The following is a 19,748-nucleotide window of genomic DNA, read 5'->3' on the forward strand; positions in this document are numbered from 1 at the left end:
CATACCATATGCTGTGATCTGTTGAGAATGTTTTCATTGGAGGGTAAAGGTTTTGTGCTAAACTCAGGCTAGTGTGCTGGTTTTCTAGATACTTAAGTTTTTTTTAATTTTATTTTAATTCAAGTGTTTTAATGTATCGTTTTCCCTGCAGATGTGTTGAGGAGTTGATTTACTCAGTATAAACAAAATAACTGCTGTTGGTTGAAGCACTGGTAAGTTGTTACTCCTAATAACATTTACTTCATAGCTTTTTTAAAAAAAAAATATGGCTATAATGTTTAACTTGCTGAAGTTTTTGGCCAAATACATCCTGAAGTTCCTTAAAGTCTGTGTGTGCACGTGTGTGTTTTTAAAAGGCTCGCTTTGAAGGACCACAGCAGTGTTTTTGCTGGGCTCTTAGGAAACAAAAGTTACACTTGGATAGTACTCTTAACCTGTCTTGCTTGAGAACAGCTTTCATATCTAGCTGTAGTACTCTGGTCTTCTGCTTCTGTGACATGATTCTATACTTCAGGAGAACTACTAAATCATATATATTGCTTGTTCAGAAGGGTTTGATATGCAAATATCTGTCACTACAGAGAAGTAGTACACACAATTTAGATAGCAAATGGTGTGGAAAGTCCCTTAGCATGAATTTGTTTCACAAGCATCTTGTGTTGTCTTTTTATGCTTCTATCAGCATCAGAGAGGGTCTTTGAGCAGATAGTAACCTGTCTTCATAGAACTTTCTTCTGTGACCTCTGATATTTCAGTTTGTCTTGATTCAGAGTGTTTTAACTTTGCAGAAGATGGTATATAACACTGATAGTTTGCCTTACTAAATTCCTAGCTTATATATCTCGTTTAGGAATCATTCCCCATATAGTCAAAATGCAAAGTAGGCAGGCTTGAGTGGAAAAATTCATTCAGTTCTACTATACTGGATGAATATGGAGATAGGATTGTCTTGAGTTTCCTTTTCTAGAAGTAATTCAGTTTTGATAACCTTTTGCTGCCTCTAGCACATTCTGTGACTCTCTTGGGAGTTGTCTCTGGAAAGTCTCAAGTTTTCTTGTCTTCTTATCTGTTTAAAATTCAGACTCCTTGATCCTGCACCTTTAATTAGGGCATCCATTGCATTTTGTATATATGAAGTGACTTTTTTCAGTGAAAGCTCTGTATTCCTGTAGAACTGTGCTTCAAAATATGTTTTTCTTTAAAAAAGACAGTTTCTTAGACAATCCTTTCAGTTTGATATGCTACCTGATTGAGTAATGCCTTCCTTAGACTGCAGACAGCTTGAAAAAAGGTTGGTCCAAGATTCAAGTGTTCCATCATTTCAATGGATAGAAGTTAGTGATTTTAACTGTTTTACGACTATTATGTTAGTAGAGATCTCCAGCAAACATGCTTAACTTGTAGTACAAAATGCCTTCTATGCTGCCTCAGGTGCTAGAAAAGCAGCTGCTCCCTGTTTGTGTTCCAAAGTCCCTTACTTTCTTCTGATTCACACACACAATGTCAAGATTAATGTAGTGCTCTTTTAAAAAGGATAAAGGAGTGCGTGTAGATAAGGTGCCAACTGTGCTAGAACATGCTGTCATAGCCCTGTACTGCTTTTTGTTGCTTTCCATTTTGAATTAGTGTATGAGTATCTGGTCTTCAAGCAAAACTGGAAATTATGAACTTTCAGGAATGAAGTTCTTATTATGCATACGTGTTCTCAGATTTGGCGATCTTTGATCAATGTGTCTCATCTTTTCTCTTGTGTTCTGGAAGCTTTCTTACTGTGCTCCTTCAGAGGTCTTAAGGTATTTTTTCCAGTGCAGTGTGGAACAGCATACTTCTTATTATGTTACAAGTAACCTTTACTCCTTCAAACTATTCCCCAAAACTCTTGCTATGCTATCCATTGTAGGCCATTGTGTTGCCTTTCTTCCCTAATCCCCTGCTATAATCTCTGAACAATAGGAACTCGTATGACTGACTAATATGTTCCATTCTTGTATTATCTTTATCTCTGTTTCCTACATCTTTGTGTGTGCTTTTTTCTCTTTTCTCTCATTGGATTGTAGATTAGCTGTGTCAGATTCAATTTTCTTGAGCAGGAATTGATGACTTTTTATTTACACATTCAGTAATTCTTCCATACTGTTCTGTTTTATGATCTTTACCTAAGAGATGGGGTGAATGTGAAACTCTGAAATCTCTTAGAGAGTAGTTGTCTTCAAAACGTCTGACTCCAAAATGCATTTGTAAAAGAACATCCAAATGTATGGGCTGTGAAAGATTCTAGTATTGACTTCTCTGGTTAACAGCACAGATCATGTTTAGTTGAAGTAGTGCTTTTTAACTATGAACTTTTGAGATGAGAAGAAGGAAAGACTTGAAATCACCAGGAACTTTTTTGAAGTTGGTGTATTTACTTGATGTGATGAAATTTRCATGGGGATATCTTAGTTTTGAGCCCAGATCTTTAGGATTCAGACCTACTTGTTTGTGTTTTTTAAAACTCTGTCCAGAAAAGAGTTCATCTGTGAATAAAGTCCTTGGTCATACCTTACCTGAAATTAATTTCTAAATCTACGGAACCTGCTGAATGCCCTGGCTTAGCTAAGAACACCTGATCTTACATGAGCTGTTGTCTCGTCTTTGCTGAGCTTAGTGAACACCTAATAGCAGTGAAAGTGGGTTTATGATTGCCCAGAATACTTGTCCAGTTTTTTAAAAGTACTAAGCAAAACCTCATTACTGAGTTTTGACATCAATGAAGAACATATCTGCTTTTTCCTCTAGTTTAAGTTATTAGAGATCTCTCTTTGAAAGTAAAATCTCACTTTAATAAAATTTGGGCAAACAAAACCTGAAGTTATATACTTCAGAACCTCATTCTGTCCAGTCAGCTCCCTCTGTTGGAATTCTTTTGAAGTAGTTTCCCTTAACTAGCAGTATGTAATCTTGATTTTTTTGCCCCCCCCCCTCCCCCCAAGTTCAAGCTTCAAAGCATGAGAGGCTTCACTCTGGAAACCACTGTAAATGTAGTGGTGTCTTACACGCTTGTACTGATGCGTAGTTGTTTTATGTGTTGTGATTGACCTTCAGCCTCATACTTARGAAATACGGGGTTTCAATAGATACAAGATTACTGAGGCCGTGTTTTGGGCCATAAGAGATGTCTCTTGTTTCTGTGACTTCTTAATAGTTAGAGAAACAAATAAGTAATACAGAAACCTGAAGCAAAAACTTTGTAAACTYGTATGTTTCGAAACTGTTGTCTTAAGCCTTTAGTCATGGTAGTGAATGGCTTCTGTTGTAGATACAGATTGTTGATATGTTAACRGTGTTTGGAAGGAAACTTGCGAAGTACTCCATTGACTACCCAGGTCCCTTATTTATCATGGCCAAAATAATGTTTGGAAACAAATACAGTAAAGGGTAGATAATAGAAGCTTGAGGAATGGGGTGATGCTTAACCGATTTTTACAGAAGGAATTAAATATTCATGTCATCTAGCAAAAAGAGGGATGTTCAATGTCATTGCTTAGATGTAGAATCATTGCATATGTCTTAGTGGAGAAGGGGTATGTTTTTACCAACATATTTTGAAACTTCTGATGAAATGTGTCTTAAATGCAATTCATAAGTAAACAAGTTCTGTGAAATCTTTTAATGCAAATGTAGATTTCACGTGGAAAAAGTTTACTGATTGCTGTTAATACTTTGACCATTACTGTGACATCTTTTTGATGTATGAAACACTTCTGTAACAAGGGCTGTGGTAGCATGTTCTCAATTATAATACATCATAGGTATTGTTTACTGCTAATTATTTTACAAGGTCAAGAGAAGAGTTTAAAATGAATGCAACAGAGTTATTTGTAAAGTTTTTGGTACAACCAAAAATAGGTGAACCTGGTAGAGAAACTTGCCCTAAATTGTTTTTTAGCAGATCTCATTAGTGTCTAAGGCAGAAGGCTAACCCAAGAGAAATGGGCCTTTGAAGGTGGACTAACAAATAACTAAATTACATTTTTTGACAGCTGGGGAGGGTTCAAGCCAATAATTAATTTCCTTATTTCTTAAAATAGCTATAAAAATTATCTTTAAAAGTATTATGTAGGGGTTTCTGCTGCACCCTTGCCAGTACTTCTGAATGTTTGATTGTGACAATAATGGACAACTTTGTGGTGGTTTATTACTCAAGTTTTGGTACCTCAGTCAAGACCTTAGCATTAAAAAAACCCTCAAGTGTTAATTTATCTCCAAATGCTGTAATGGGTTTAAAATTAGGCCAGTGTATCCAGTAAGAACTAAAAATCGTTTCTTCAGTTTAGTGCGTATGGGGGGAGTTCAAAATATTTAATTCCTATCTGAAGATGAGTTGAATGATTGAAACAAAAAATCCCTGCAAACTTGAATGTTCTGTTTCTGGTTTTGAAAATGGAAAGATCCTGTGATTGATTACTCCTACTGCTTCACATGTTGCGCAGTGTAAAAACAAAATGAACTACCAGATCCTGCATACCACTTATGTGGTGTACTACTTTTCCAATGTACTTAAAACAAGGAAGAAATGTGTCTGTAGAGGAGTATAAAACATGACATATATGGCAGTTATGAAAGGTAGACTGAGGCTTTTTGCACAAGTTCGATTGCTGTTCTCCTTTATGTGACTGGTTATTTTGAAATGAGAATGGGTAAACTTGAATGATGAGAGAGAGACCACTAGATGGCTCCACTCATTTTTCCTGTGCTGTGGGTAGTTTCTGTATCACTTACTGTGAGAATAAGCCCAGATTATCATGGGAAAGAAATAGTGGTGGAGTTGGCAGTAAGACTAAAATGAGGTTGAAGCTTATACAAATTCAAAAGAATAAATCATAAGTTAGAGCAGATACCCAAAATCATGAAGAAATATTTTAAAGCCTTCCTTTGTATATCAGTCTCTTCTCTTACAGTTAGTATTGTCTTTAAAATGACTTTCTTACCCTTCAGTAACTTACTGTACTTGATTTTTGCATGTTAGGAGGAATAGTATTTTGTTTGTATTCTTAGAAATACATGAGCTTAACTTTGGAATTTTTAATTCTTGGAAGAAAATGTGAAGATGGGGACATACAATTTGTATTTCCCCATATGGAAGTCATTTGATCACTTCTGGTTTTGTCACTCACTTATGGGCTTGGTTGCTGCTATATGAAGAGTATAGTTGGACTGTGTGATCAGTATTATGGTGGCCTTGCTAAAGGCAGCTAGTGTAACTTGTTACCATTTTCAACTAACATCTGACATGTCTTTTCCCACCGGTAACTAAGTTAGTCAATTTGTTTATAAATATGTGCTTGCTATCACACTGTGTCTTTCATGAGGTAGAAACCTGGGTTAAGATGGTAGGAATCTCTTGTCTCCAGTTACCATCTTCATACAGGAAACCAGTTTTCATGCCTTTGCATTGGTTTTAATGTATTTCTGTGGTTGAAGCAGAGCATCGACAGTAGTTAAAAACTTTGGCTTAATTATAATAAACTTGATTTTCCATCAAGAAGTGAAGTGTCAGCTTTAGTAAATGGGTCAGTCCAATAAAGATCCAGAGCAAATAGCTCATATTTCCCGCTATTGATTTCTCTGGTGTTCTTTCACTATGAAGAATTTCAAAATTGAGTTTATGGAGCCTGAAAGTGTTCTTGAACTTTCGATCATTCCTCCCCTACTTCCTTAGAGTTTTGATTAAAGTTTGTGTTTTTTGACTCTTGTACTGCTGACCTTGTTAGTTTGTGATAAAAGTAGGTGTTCTGGGATGTGTAATACTGAATGAAGCATCAGTTATATGCTTACAATACATCTTCAAGGTACAGTAGTTGAATGTCTGAGTTTAAGGATAAGATTATCTGTATTCCAACAGCATTTTTCTTTTAATTTTCCATAAAGAATCCAGTCAGATGAAGAGTGTCAAAAGGAGTCTACGAATGAGAGATCAAGATGGCAGTTCCACTGTTGATTGAGAGGTTGAGGAACTGGACTAATGCATGAGTGCTGTGATATAACTGTCCAAGAAAAGGACGTTAAAACATGGACTCCCGTGTTATTAAACCAGAGAAGATCTGGGTTCTGATCATCCTATCAAAATGGACTTTGCACTTGAAATAATCAGGGGACTGTATTGGTGACTATCCAGTGATGGATCTGTTTGAGGGTTGGGTGGCAAAACTTTGCTCTAAGGTGATGTATGCATAACAGGGAAATTAAATTGATAAGACATGTTGCTATCCCTTTGGAGAAAATGTAATGTTCTTTTTTTTTTAAAAAAAGTTACTTAATAAAAGGTTTTGGTTTCTTTTACACTTTGTGTTTGTCCTTTCTGGCTGAATTTTTTAAATTGTTTTGATATTGGAGTGTGTTACCTTCTTGGATGCTATTAAAGTGAGAAGTGTTTTAGCTGATAAGCTCTAAAGGCAAGGTAAACTTTATGAAATATTTGATTTAAAATGCTGTGGTTTTTCTTTAAAAATTATCTTCACTTTGCTACAACTTCCAATGAATTTTTATGCTCTGGATGGTTCTTTATGGTGCTCAATGTTAGTTTTTGGTTTTGGTGGTTTTGTTTTGTTTTTTTCTTCAGAGTTTGCTCTGTTGTCAGGGTACTTCTGCTAAACTTTCTGAAGGTGCTTTAAGATGGAATTGATACCAAATGAAGGGTGGGCAAATATGACAATAAAAATGCATGTTCAAGGTCTTCTGGGGAAATTTGCCTTAATTACTCTTGGTACAACAGAGGTTTTCTTAACCATTTTTTGTAACTTTAAGGTATGTTCATTCGGTTGTGTATGTGTACATAAACTTTCAATAGATTTCCTGGACAACATACTTCCTAAACAGCCTGCTCTATTCTAAACTTGTTCTCTACAAGTGTCCAGTATACTTCACAGCCGTTTGACTTAGCTGCGTGATACTGTACCATGTGTTTGACGAGAAAAGTGGAGTCATTTTTGATATTACTACAGATAACATGTTAACCTTTACAAATGAATATTTAAATGGTTTTAATGTTCAAAAATTGCTTTCAGTTTTTTTGTGGGTCAAATTCTGTGGATCAAATAGTTAAAGTGTAGGCCTTCATATGCCAGTTTCACCTGGCATTCATAGTCTGTCCTCTTTGTCTTATGCTAGAAGGCCAAGAAGACAAACCTGGTGCTGAGATAATCTAGATCTCAGAGGTTTCCTTTAAAAAAAAAAAAAAAAGTAAATGTTGTGTGTGTTTAACCATTTGGCTTGCTCAGACAATTTTGTAAATACTCAGTTTTACCATAATTAATTGTTCATAACTGTTTAATCCAGCTATTCTGATTATACACACTTGCCTACCCAAGCTTGTTTTTGCCACGTGTTATATGGTGGAATTGATTACTGGGACCAGCCTAAAGGGTTCCACATTCCAAATGAGTGAATTTCCTTAGTGTTGTACAAAGTTGTTTGGAATTGTCTTACATTGTGTTTTCAATTTTTGTAGTTTAGGTGCAAGGGGTCTTCTATAAGTAATCAATAAACTGAAATTCTTTAAAATAGACTATGACAACATAGCATACCTACTTAAACCTCTTTTAATTTGGAAAGGTGGTAGGTTGTTGGAGGGTATGGATGGCAAGCATGTGGAGTAGGAGTTGAAAGGGAATATCTTGGTTCTACTGGTAGCAGCCAATGTTTCCAAGTTGTTGGGACACTGTGCCATTGATGGTCCCTGTAGAAGTCCAAACTAGCATGTTACCCCCTTCCTCCCCCAGCCTCCACTGACTGCTTCCACTGTCTTCTTGTGATGCTTACCAATATGCAAGATGTCCTTGTACTTTTAAGTATTTTGTTGCTTGTGGGAAGACAAATAGTAGTCAGGATGCAAGAGGTATGGGGATGTTTGGATCTCCTCCATTTTCTCCATGATATGTCTTCTCAATGYTTGGATGTTGTATGCGAGAAATTGCTTGGTTTCTAATTCTGGATCTTGGCTATTATGTGGCTTTAAAAAGTAATTTGTCATGTTAAAATCTGTTAACTAACATTAATGGGTTAAGAATGGGAATTAGAAATAAGCCTTAATGGCATCAGATTTATTTTATGGTAGTGCCTTCTCTTAACTGATTAGAATTGTGCAGCTTTTGGATTTTTGTTCTCAAACAAAACCACTAGGGAGGCGCTGTCGAGTTGAAAAGGGTTATTAGCAAATGTGGGGTTTTCTTAGGTGTGTGTGACACTCTTGTTTCAAGCTTTAGGTATGAGTATTGGGTGACAAATGGAAGAGCTATTGTCTGGTGATACTATCACTTAATTAAAAAAAAGCTACCCCTTGGGTGGGGTTGACACCCAAGGTGGGTTGTTACTGACTGCATGGCGATTAGTTCCACTTCCATTCTTTCAAAATGGCTTGTAACAGCACCACTTCCTGTCCAGGGAGGAAGTAATTTTAGCCCAAGCCCTGAAATATTTAGCAAATCTTTAAAACAAAAAGAGCAAATTGCATTTCTTTCTGGTTTCAAAAGGGTGCCTGAGCCACATGGGGTTAAGGTGCCCCCTCAGCTGGGGTAGTTGGAAGAAGCCAGGGCTGTGGGGGGTAGCAGGCACCCTTTAGGTGGAGGCTATCTCTTTTTTTGGTAGAAATGAAGGGGTGGGTCTATGGTACATCACCTGAGTTGTGGGGTAAATGTAGAGAGTGTCAATCAAAGGCAGAGCTCAGAGCTGGGAAGGAGCTCTAGATGGCGGCTGTGCCTTAGAGAGAGCGCGCTCAGCTCCGTGCCTTCCCCAACACTTTACGCAACTTTCCCTAACTTTCGGGCAGCCTCAGGGGGCCCCCACAGCCCCTTGCCTCTCCTAGGCACTAATCGGGGGCCGAGCGGACCTTTTTCGGGCAGAAAAGCAGCTTTTGAGGGCTCCCTTTTCGTGCCTTGCTGGAAAGAAGAAGCCGTGGAGAGAGCCCAGGTCGTTGTTTTTCCAGCTTAGAAGCCATGGCGTACCTCCATTTTTGTGCGCTCTCCTAATGAGCTTTTTCCCCCGGACATTTTTGTACTAATTATCGCTTCTTTTGCTTTATCGGCAGCGTATTTTTGGAATTAGAATATATATTTTTTTCCATTATCTGAAATTCGTATTTTATCATTCTGAGTCTAAATATTTTGGATCTAATGTTTTTCCACTACCCGAAACTAATATCGACTTGGTCCTGGTGGCGGTGCATGGATCAGGTAGGTGGACAATTAATATTAATAATTTTTAGATTTCTGCCGTTTTGAGTACTTTGATTTTCGACCGATTTGAGCTGTATTGGGATGACGCAATAAGATACAGAGATTATTTGCATCCAGTGTTACTTTGGGAAAGTTTGCACGATGCTCCTCTACCGTGTTTATTCTCCGATTTTTCTTTTAAAAACGATTATTTGTTTTAAATCTCCGTTTTGCCGTGTTGATCAGTGTTGTGTATTGTTATAACAATATCATTGCAGCGTCAGGACTTTGTTCCTGATAATGAAAGCCAGTGAAACGAACTGGGACCTTACCTTTCTTTCAACTTTTGACAGTAAATACCTGGGCACAGGACTTCAAAGCAAACAGACACCCCTGGCCCCCTCTTAATATTTAAGAATAAAAAGATGATGAGAAATAAGGACAAAAGCCAAGGAGAGGAGGGTTCAGTCCACAGCAATGCATCGAGGTATGATCTATCAACTTWCTTTTTTTTTTTTTGTAAAACCTGTGAATACCCTGTTTACTTTGACAGCCTTGGGTTACTGTCAGTGCTTAATACAAACCATTTTACTGATTTTGCTTCCTTTTTAAGGAATGACCTTGAGATTGTTAGCATGCCACACCCTAATTTTTTTGGTAGCAATTTCTGAAAGTTGTGTTGTGACTTAAGGGCCCATGTCATAGTCAAAAGGTAATGTACCTTTATTCGGGAGAGCCCTTTTCTCTGTATTATGTTTTTCCAGCTTTTGAATTTCAGGTTTTAGGTTTTTTGTGCTGTGAAAAATGACCTTGTCGGTTTAGCCATTGCTGCATTGCACCATTTTACATACAAGGCAAATTTTTCTTTGAAGAATCTCAGAAGTCTAAACTTTAACTGAGGGCCATACAGAAGCCTGGTGTAGTAGTAAATTATAGTAAATAGACACAAGAAAAAGTTACATGAATGAAAAAAAGCTCATTTTGAAATATAAACTGGAAAGTGCCTGTCTGTCTGATACCCCATACTTCAAATTTTATTTGGGCTTGTAGAACTTTGATACTGTTTTGGTATTTTAGAATATTTTGATACAATTTAACCAGACTTTCCCTTGCTGGTGATAGTATTTCATATTATAAAACATAAACTGGGATTGTTAATGAGAGGCTTGAAATGCTTTGCCTGCTTATTTAATATATTTTTGCTCAGAGTGTTTTTATTTACTTTTGTCAAGTGATGGGATTCTTTACAGATTTTTATAAACTTAATCTTGATATGGGAAAAGTGTGAAATACTGAAAATGTTTGTTTGTTAGGAATGCAGAAGTATAATTACTAAATTGCTCGTTTTGTATTTAATGGATTGCTTTATTCAAAAATTGGAAATCTAAAATATGCTAAAATTATTCTATAGTTTGTAAACATACTGAGTTTCTCATTTTGTTAATTTTAATTAAATCATGGCCTGTTTCTTTTTTCTCTGGTGTTTTCTTCAGTTATTTCTAAGTAATATGAATAAAAAGAATTCTAAACTGTCTGTATCAGATGTGCACTATGTGAGGTTTGCAGGTGTTTGAATAGTATTCTTGATGTCCACCAATATTTAACCTTTCTTAAACACACAAACTTTAAATACTGTGGGAATATATGTATTAATATATTATCAAATCACTGAAACCTTCTAAAATAAACTTGTACGATATTGTGGATATATTAAAACTGCAGTAAAATTTAAAATCTTAAAGTGGACGTGGGTAAGTTTGTTAAATGTGAAATGTTTATTAACTAAATTAGCTCCAGGGACTGTCGAAACATTATATACAGAACRTACACAGAGCTTGTATAATGCAGTTTAAAAAAATGCATCAAATTTTCAAACCTTGCTAGTTTTTAAGGTGCATTACTTTCAGCAATATAATAGCTGCAAAAAAGTTCAAAACCTTTTTATTCAACATTGTTTGGCTTATTTAAGTCTTTATGCTTCTATAAAATGTGGATTATCAGCAAAAAGCAACAAGAGGTACAATTTGTTAAGGAAATCTGAATTAAGGTAGTTTATTGGTGTTAGAAACATTATGCTAAATATGAGATGAAATTGGAGACATCTAGCAATATTGCCACAGAAAAGACCTTTGATTTTTTTTTTCTGTCCTAGGGGTATTATATTTGCATAGTCTCACATGTGTAGTTTTACTGTTTTCATTGAAAGGTTTTTAGCATAATTGATCATTTATGTATAACACCTGTTGTGTGAGGTGAAATGTTACCCTTTTTCCCCCCCTCCCTTCACGATTTTTTCTCAAAATAAACTTGCTGCGGGTAACATCCACTCACCTGAAGTGTGGGAACAATTGAACACAGGATATTTATAAGTGAACCCTGTCGAGCTTATTTCTGAGTTGTGAGTCAGCTGAATGTCGTAAAATGTGCTTTACTTCCTGAGGTTGACTTTAAGTTGTAGGGGAAATGATTTCTAGGAAGTAAAGCCACCAGTTTGCTTTACTGTAGCCCTGAAATGTCTTGATGTCTGCACGTAACCTGCTCCTGGCCAGTTTGCTCCGCAGTTGTGGGACTAGCTCAGGATACTTGTAAATATATGAAGTCACCTTACATAATCTTTGATTGGAGGCTTGAGTGATGGAAATGGGTGGATAAGGTACATATGAGTGGTACCATTTATCTGAGCTGGAGAAGCAAAAGATACAGGACTGAAAAAATGTGTTAAAGCTGAAGAAATAGCACATCTGTATAGTACATAAGTACACTGACTGGGGAATATGCTTGGAATTGTGACTCTTACATTTCCAGGCCTAAGAAAGCAAAAAAACCCCACATGCTAAATAAACAAAACACCTTTGAGAATTGTCTTGAAACAGACATTATTCTTGGGGGAAAAATGATGTTAACTCTTTACAGTAAGTGTAGAGGGTTGTATTATGGCCTTTTCAGATGAACAGCAAYACCTGTCCTTTGCTATATTGGTAGTACCCAAAGCAGTGAGTCTTCACAAACTTAAAACCTGCTGATTTTGTGTAACCACCACCTAGAATAAAAGTTGGGATGGTGCAATTACTAATAACCACCACCTGTGTATGTGGGACTTGCATTAAATAATTGAACAAAATCCTGGTATTTTCTAGCATCTTCTCTGTTGCATTTTTAAAAGGCAGATGATACAAAGAGCATTTAATACATTCTTAGTGCAACCCAACCCTGGTGTAAACTTCAGAAATGCAGGTTAAGATAACACTCCTATAAGCCCAGGAGTAGAGCTTTTGCACAGCATAATAAGTAACACAAGGTGGATACATTGATGTAACTTCTGCTGGGGTCCACTGAGGGTCATTTGTTGCAGTTGCTCTCCTACGACTCCAAATCTGTTACAAAAGGCGCAGAGCTGAGCAAACCACTGTGTTTATGTGCAGCTGTCAGCCTCTGCAGCACTGAAACAGCGTTTGGGGAAAAGAGCGCTGATGGAACAGATTTCGGGCGGTTTCTGTTAAGGGAGCTGGAGGTTTGAGGTCCGAAGCAGTGTTTTTGCTCTGGGCAGCCGCCGCAGCCTGCCGGGCGGCTCCGCAGCGGGTGCTGCAGCYGTCGCAGAGCAGAGCACGCTCGTTTTATGTGGCAGCCATTTTATGGAGACGCAGTTACACGCGAAAGAGGATTTTGCGCGTGTGTGCAGGGGGGAAACCACGGCGTTAAAACAAAACCTGCCGTCTCCGGCTGCTGATGAAAGCAGAGGGCATCTCCTCTCGCTGTTGGCAGCGCTCGGAAAGCAGCTATTCCCCCCCGAAAGGAGGGGAAAAGCGCCGCAGCGCCTGGCATTTTGGTGCGGGTCCAGTGCAGTCACAAAATGGCTGTTCCTTTGTGCCGCATAGCTGACAGACATACTGCATTGCACTGTGTGCACTCTAAAAACAGCAGGAAGTTGCTGGTGGGGAGTTCAAAGGCCACCTCGCGCTCGCGGGGCCGGCGATTGGCTGCGCACTCGCTTGGCAGCAGCGGGGCCGGCGGCGGCGGAGGCAGAGCCCTGCCTGCGCGTGATGTCAGCACACGCGCGGCCTCCCACTGCTGCCGCCGCTGCGCCGCGGACACGCAGCCGCCCGGCGAGCCGCCGCCAGCCTCCCTCGCCGCTTCTCGGGTGCTTCTTGCTCTATTCCTCCTCTATTCTATTTTTTTTTCTTTTTTTTTTTTTTTTTTTCCATAGAGTGCTGGCTATTTTCAGAAGCAAGGCGGCAACTTGCAAGTGATCAGGGTTATTTTTGGTGCTGCTTTTTTTTTTCTTCCCCTGAGAAAGCTTTATTACTATTATTATTTTTAACTTTATAAGAAATCACAGAGTATCCTAGTGTGCCTGCAACAACTGGCCAGTTTTATAGCATTATGGTTTTCAGTATCATTCAATCAGTTAAACTCACTCTTTTAATGGAAAACACTTTATACTTTTTGCGGCTGATTTTATTTGAGCTGAATGGAAATGTTGAACATGATCATTAAAATGTTTCTAGCCACCGATTTCACCTTTTCATCCTCCAAGCTGGCAGTCTGCCTTTTTTTTTTTTTTTTTAAACTATTGTGGCTATCGTGTATGTATCACGTTTTGCGGTTTCATTTACACCAGCGGTGTCTCTAAAGAGTTTTTTTCTTTTTAAGTTTTAACCCTTTATTTAATTGCCCTGAGGCTTTTTTGAAAAGGGAAGATTCTTGTTCAGCGCAGCACAAAAGGAGTAATGTGCAAGGAATTCGGTGAATCATGATGTCATCTGCATGGAACACAAAGGAGACTTTTCTTGTTTTGCTTTGTTATTGCTGTTTCACATTACCCTTTCTAAGGAAATGTCATGTCTAATTACAAATACACAATTCTGAGACTTCAAACTTCTGTTTCCTGTTTTGCGATTGCTGCCAGAAATGTATGCAATGTATACAATACTATAAAAAAAAGGGGGGGGGGAAACGGGAGCTAACCAACCTCAAGAAGCTAGATTTGCTGAGGCTTTTAAACTCTGCTGGACTGTCTTTTTAATTAAATTTTATGCTAATTAATCAAGTTCTTTGTGTTCTGTAAACGCGTGACTGTGTTTTACTGAATAAAAATGGGAAAATGGGAATAAAGAGCTCACCTGGGTAATTCTGTAACCCAGCAAAAATGCTTCTGTTTATCACGGTGGCTGAAAGTATGCTTTTGCCTGGATATTGTTGTACTTCTGTACGCATGCGTGCACGCATACTCCCACAGCACTCTTGCCTAAATTTATTACTGCCTTCAGCCAAGACAAATTGACGTGGCTGAGATTGTAGATTAGAGCTGGCGTTCCGCTTTCTGTTGGGTTGCTGTTTCACCTGCTGTACAGTGAGGGCAACAGTTGTCCTTATCGGAGCCTTCCCCCATTTCCTATATGAGCTGAAGCCAAATCCTCCTGCAGTTCCGGGAGAGAGTTTGGTGTTGCACTGAGACAGAGGTCGTATCCTAGCTGATTTTAGCAGGATGTAGAGCACAGCACTTGGGAGAGCACTGGGCCTCACATATGTGAGTCTTTGGAGCAGTGTGGCTTTCAGCATTTGGTCTAGAATAACCACATAGGTCCAAGAAACTTGCATTAAAGCAAACATCTCTACTATTAACTTCAAGCTGAAGTGAGCTTTGAGAGTGCTTGGGGGGAGGGCAAGGAAGGTACTGGATGCTAAATGCTGATCTTTCAAGCTCAGTATAGGGGAAAAAGTAGGTCCCAACCCTGTTGCTTCCGTGTTTCTCTTCTGCTCTCTGAAGGCTATTCATATGGTTAAGAGTTTACTAAATCGTGAGTCTGTTTAGGAGGGATTTTTGCAACAGCGTGTCTGTTTATGCAGGCCTATTACTGCTAGTTTTAAGGAGCAGATTAGGGTGCTGATAGCAGATGCAGTGTAACTAGCCATGTGATTAAGCACCTGGGATTAAGAACTGGCTTGCAGTGTCTGAACTGAAGCTCCTGATGCTATGGCCTTGCTTCTCTTGAAATTGAGACAGCTAAAGCAAATGTAGTCTGGGAGAATATGGCAACCTAGGCTATTGCTGCATCTTCTGATACATCTGGAGATGTGTATATACCCACTATACTTTAGTGTTCCACTTCGTTGTAGACAAAGCAGTCCTGATAGGAATTGCGCTGTTGAATTAGGCTGTCAAGTTTTGGAGATCAAGGAACACTTCCAAATCTCCTGTTGCCAGTAGCTGAAATCCAGCTCAGGAAAGTGGTAATAATGGATGAAGAAAGAGTCTCTGCTGTATTATTTTTTCCTTCAAGGAGAATAAACACAAGCAGAACAGCAACTGGGGGAGGGGAGAATAGCTCGGATTAGGGACATGATTAGGTATAAGCAGCCTTCTAGCAAAGGATGTACTGGCCTGCTGACATGGTGTCTGTCCGAGGCTTTTCTGCTGTTTTCATTAAAAGATGTGTGCTGAAATGCCATTTGAAGATACTCTTTCCACAGGTGGTGGTGTACTTGTAAAGTCTGCCTTTAAATTCTCTAAAGGATCCTTGAGTTGACACCAAAAAAGACTAGATGAAAAACTCATGTCTTTAGTGACTTTCAGGGAAGCTTTTGTAAATCTGTCATGCTGTTAAAGTCCCCTTTTCTTGGAGCAGGGAGTGCCTTTAGGATCTAGCTATAATCAGCAAAATGTGGCTGAGTCTTTCCAAGTGTGCAGTAGCTTTTATTACATCGCTGCTTGTGCAGTGCTGCTGCTAAATTATAATTTTCAATATATGACTTACTTTAATACTTACCTGTGGGTTGAGATCATCCACATTATAGCATGTGTGTTCTGGTCTTTGCTTCTAAGGTTAAAAAAAAAAAAAATCTCCAATTCCCTTCTGGTGTTGTGCTGGTAACTTCTCACATGGGGTTTCATCTTGGCAGGGCTTCTGTGAAGTATTTTTGCCAAGTGCTGAATACTTCATTGCAGTGATACTGAGCACTTCATTGCTCATGAACCTTTACCCCAGCCATAAACAGGTCTGTTGTAATGTGAAGAATATGCTCATTCCAGCTCACCTAGCTCCTTAAAGAATGTTAAGCTGTAATTATTTGGGTTTCTCACAGGTTTTATTGCTAGGTATAGATGGCTTAATATAATTGCTAATATATTAATTACAGAAACCATTTAGACTCTTTCCTGGGGAGGAACTACAGAGCTGATGCCAGCTGCAGAGCTTTGAATGCAATGTGATGTCTGTAGAATGAAGGCTTAATGATCAGTCTTAGATCTATTGTTTAAAAACAGGTTTTAACAGTCGCTTGGCATAAAATCCTCTGGCCAGGTCAATTTGCCTTCTTCTGAACTTCAGGTAATTTGGAAGCAGGAAGGAATTTCTTCATCTTCATGTTTTGTTAATGATTGTAGGTCTCAAATTTTTGTGTTACCACGTTTCTTTAGTTAAACCGTTAAGTCTCAAAGGAAGTTTGCAAACATTAAAAGAGGGGGAAAAACTCTTTCCTTACTAATCTAAACCTAGCTCATGAGTGCAATCCAGTCCCGCCCGAAGCATCTACTTGTTCGTTACAAAAAAAATCTGGTGCTGACTGTGTACAGAGTTCCCTTTGTGCTGGCCATTGAGCTGTAGCCTGGCTGTCCTCCCATCTGACAAAGCAGGGGCTGTAGTTAGAATGAATGAGGGGCATGGTGAATTAATCCCTGCCCCGTTATCTCAGCCTTACGGAAATGTGCATGCTATTCCGCTCCAAAGTGCGGACATGCTCCTTTCTTTATGCGGTTATTAGGATGTTCTCAGCAGTGGGTGCTGCCTGAGTGGGAACAGCCGCAGGAGCAAGCCTGATCGTCCTGCAGCGGTTGGTGAATGTAAAGTGTTGTAACACATGGCCGCATTCCTGGGGAGAGAGAGATGTGTCCTTTTCAAAGTCCTGAGAACTGCAATTGTGCTTTCCTTTCACTGGGAGGGAAGGGAAAGGATGCTGCCTTTGGAGCTTCTCAATGGCACTCCTTAATCAAGCAGACAGGTTTTGACTCCTTTTGTCACTGTGCAGGATTTTTTTTTCTTCTTCTTCTTCTCCCACTAAATATCCCAGGCATTTTCAGCCTCTGGCTCAAAGATCAGAGAGCGAGAGAGCCCGCTCTCCCAATCTTGAATGAACTGCTAGTTTTGCTTTATTATGCAAGTGTAGTGTGGTGTCTTTGTAGTGGAAAAAAAAAACTTGGAAAATGCTTGTCATTCAAGATAGTCCAGTGTTGCTTTACACTGACAGAGCTGCAGCAGAGCGGTGAAGGATATATTTAGCTCACTATGTGCTCAGGAATTGCTCTGCCTTTGGAATTTAGGAATTCTGTGCTGGAGACAGTAGTGGTGTTGGCCAGAATATATGTGAAAATTTCTCTCTACCTCCTCCCCTCCCAGTCCTTTGAGTTTGRCTTGGGGCTGGCACAGACCAGTTCAGATGGTTATTTAGATAGGATACCTGCTGAGTGCCTAATCCCTTAGTTGTTACAGTAGCACCATGGCCCTACTGTTTCTATTGCTGTATAAATGTAATTAACACACACAATTTGCAAGCAGGGTTTGCAATCTTAGGTGGAAAACACGTATGTTCTCCATGGTAACTCTCTCTTCATCTGCCGATTTCAGGGGAAAAAAGTTACCTATCACAGAAAATGAGGTTGGGGAAATATTTTTCTACCTATGCCTCCCCCTTTTAATCTCTGTCCTTTGAAGGGCATGTTGGATATCTGGTAGGAGCGACCTTGTAATCTTGGGGACCGTTTGTGCCCCTTGTCAGCCAGCCCGCATTTGGCCAAATGATGCTCTGCATATTCAGAGTTTGAGACTTGCTTCTAAACTGCATGAAGAGTCTGTCAGCGTCTAGCATGTTCTAGTTTCTTAAATTCCTATTYTGAGCCAGCTCATTGATGCAGAGCTAGAAACGCATAGAGTGTAAAGGTACTGCTGGGTAGAAGAGCAGGAACTTTTTTTACTCCTCTCCCTTCCTCCATTTCCATTTTGCTTACAAGAAATAAGCTAGGGAAAGCTCTTTTGTTAACTTACCTTCTCAGCTCTTACCAGCAAGAAAATATTTGCCTTAGGAAACTGGCAAGCACCAATTACTCTTTCTAATAGACTTTCAGTATAAAGTAGGAAGCTCTGAAAACTGGGAATGAAATTGTCTTCAATATCACGGTTTGTACCATTCACTTAGCTCTCATACAAGCTCAGAAGCTCCCATGAAGTTCTCATTCCTGTGTTGTCTGTGTATTACCCCTTTTTCATCGAATGATCTGTAGTCAGAATGAGTCTACTGTTCCTTTCAGTTGCTTGTTTAGCTTAGAGGTGAGGTTTTCATGGTTTGGAGGTTTTTCATTGCTACTGTATGTCTTAACTGCATGTGTCAGCGTTAACTGATGATGTTTGTTTATTTTCAGTAAATACATTGCATATGTATTTGTATGTAATAGGAAACACCACATTTATAGATACACCAGACTTACTTCAAATGAAATGTTAAAGCTGCATGGGATCCAGCTGGGTCACTGGGTTAGCATCCTCTGGTTCCTCACTGCCCCTTTACTTGCAGAACAGTTCATGTGTAGGTTACTTTGGGAACATAAATCTGATTGAATAGTTTTAAATTGGTGCTCTGCACTGGCTTAGCTGATCCTTGCTTTGAAGTAAATCTAGGGCCACTTCCGTGAATGGTGCCGCTGGCGGATGGGTGAGGCTGGTAGCCCTTGCTGGAGAGCTGTGGGGGATGAGAAACCTCTTTTACTGCTAGAGCTGGCTCTGGCAGATATGTCTGGTCTGAAACACTTATTTCTGGATAAAATGAACTGTCCTTTTCACTTCAGGCAGTGTCAACTCAGCTGCCCACTGCTGCACTCTTGGTCAGTAATGAAATCGTAATTACAAATGAGTAGTAAATCTGGTGGATTTACCTGCAATTTTAAAACGTTATTGCGGCTAGCAGGTGTCCCTGTGCTTCTGCCAAAGGTTGCCACGCAGCAGGAAAGGCTCCTCAGTCTGCAGCAGGTTTTTTGACCCTGTCAGTGACAGCAGTTCTGCAGTTTTTCTGGGCTTTTCTGCTGATGTATTAGTAAGTTAAAGTGGCTTGTGGAGGAGTCCGGAGAGTGCTGGAGCCAGCAGAAGGTGTGTACTGCGAACATGGGTTGTGGAGGCAGGATGGTTGAGAGCAGGCCCAGGTGCCTGCCAGGTACCTGCTTTTTGCCTTTTGGTGGCAGCAAGCTGAGATGCAGTTGGACAGCTGGGCATCAGTTTTCTGCAGGATATGTGAAGCTTTGTCTGCCATGCCTAAAGGTTAAGTGTATATTTGCCTGAGGGGAACAGTAAACTTGGATTCAGATACTGTCCAGCTCTAGGAGTCTACACCAAAGACCATTTTGAGTCCGCCCTGGGGGTTGTTCCAACGATGGGGAATTCAAGCTAAGGTTGCAAAGCCCAGCAGAACATTGCTGCTTGGATTCAAAATGGTGTGGCGCATTAGTAATGGTTTTTAAAGCTGGATTGGGCTTGGCTTGTAGGAAGATCTTGGGCCATTAATCCTCCCTTATTC

General features: G+C 39.4%; 1 protein-coding gene across 4 annotated transcripts in view; it reads left to right on the top strand.

The window, feature by feature from the left end:
* Positions 1-6,360: 6,360 nt before the first annotated feature.
* The window catches only part of CHD2 (chromodomain helicase DNA binding protein 2), a 63,904-nt gene continuing 50,516 nt past the window's right edge, over positions 6,361-19,748 (top strand). For 2 of the 4 annotated variants that reach the window (XM_026074518.1, XM_026074527.1), the window contains exons 1-2: positions 6,399-9,209; positions 9,545-9,678. In XM_026074518.1, coding sequence (XP_025930303.1) covers positions 9,617-9,678 — 62 coding nt within the window. In that variant the 5' untranslated portion in view covers positions 6,399-9,209; positions 9,545-9,616. Of the gene's footprint in view, positions 9,210-9,544; positions 9,679-19,748 lie in introns of all 4 variants that reach the window. The other 2 variants (XR_003254946.1, XR_003254941.1) reach the window with 2 other exon arrangements.

Source organism: Apteryx rowi, unplaced genomic scaffold, assembly GCF_003343035.1.
Source record: "Apteryx rowi isolate R43461 unplaced genomic scaffold, aptRow1 scaffold_11, whole genome shotgun sequence".
Taxonomy (NCBI): Eukaryota; Metazoa; Chordata; class Aves; order Apterygiformes; family Apterygidae; genus Apteryx; species Apteryx rowi.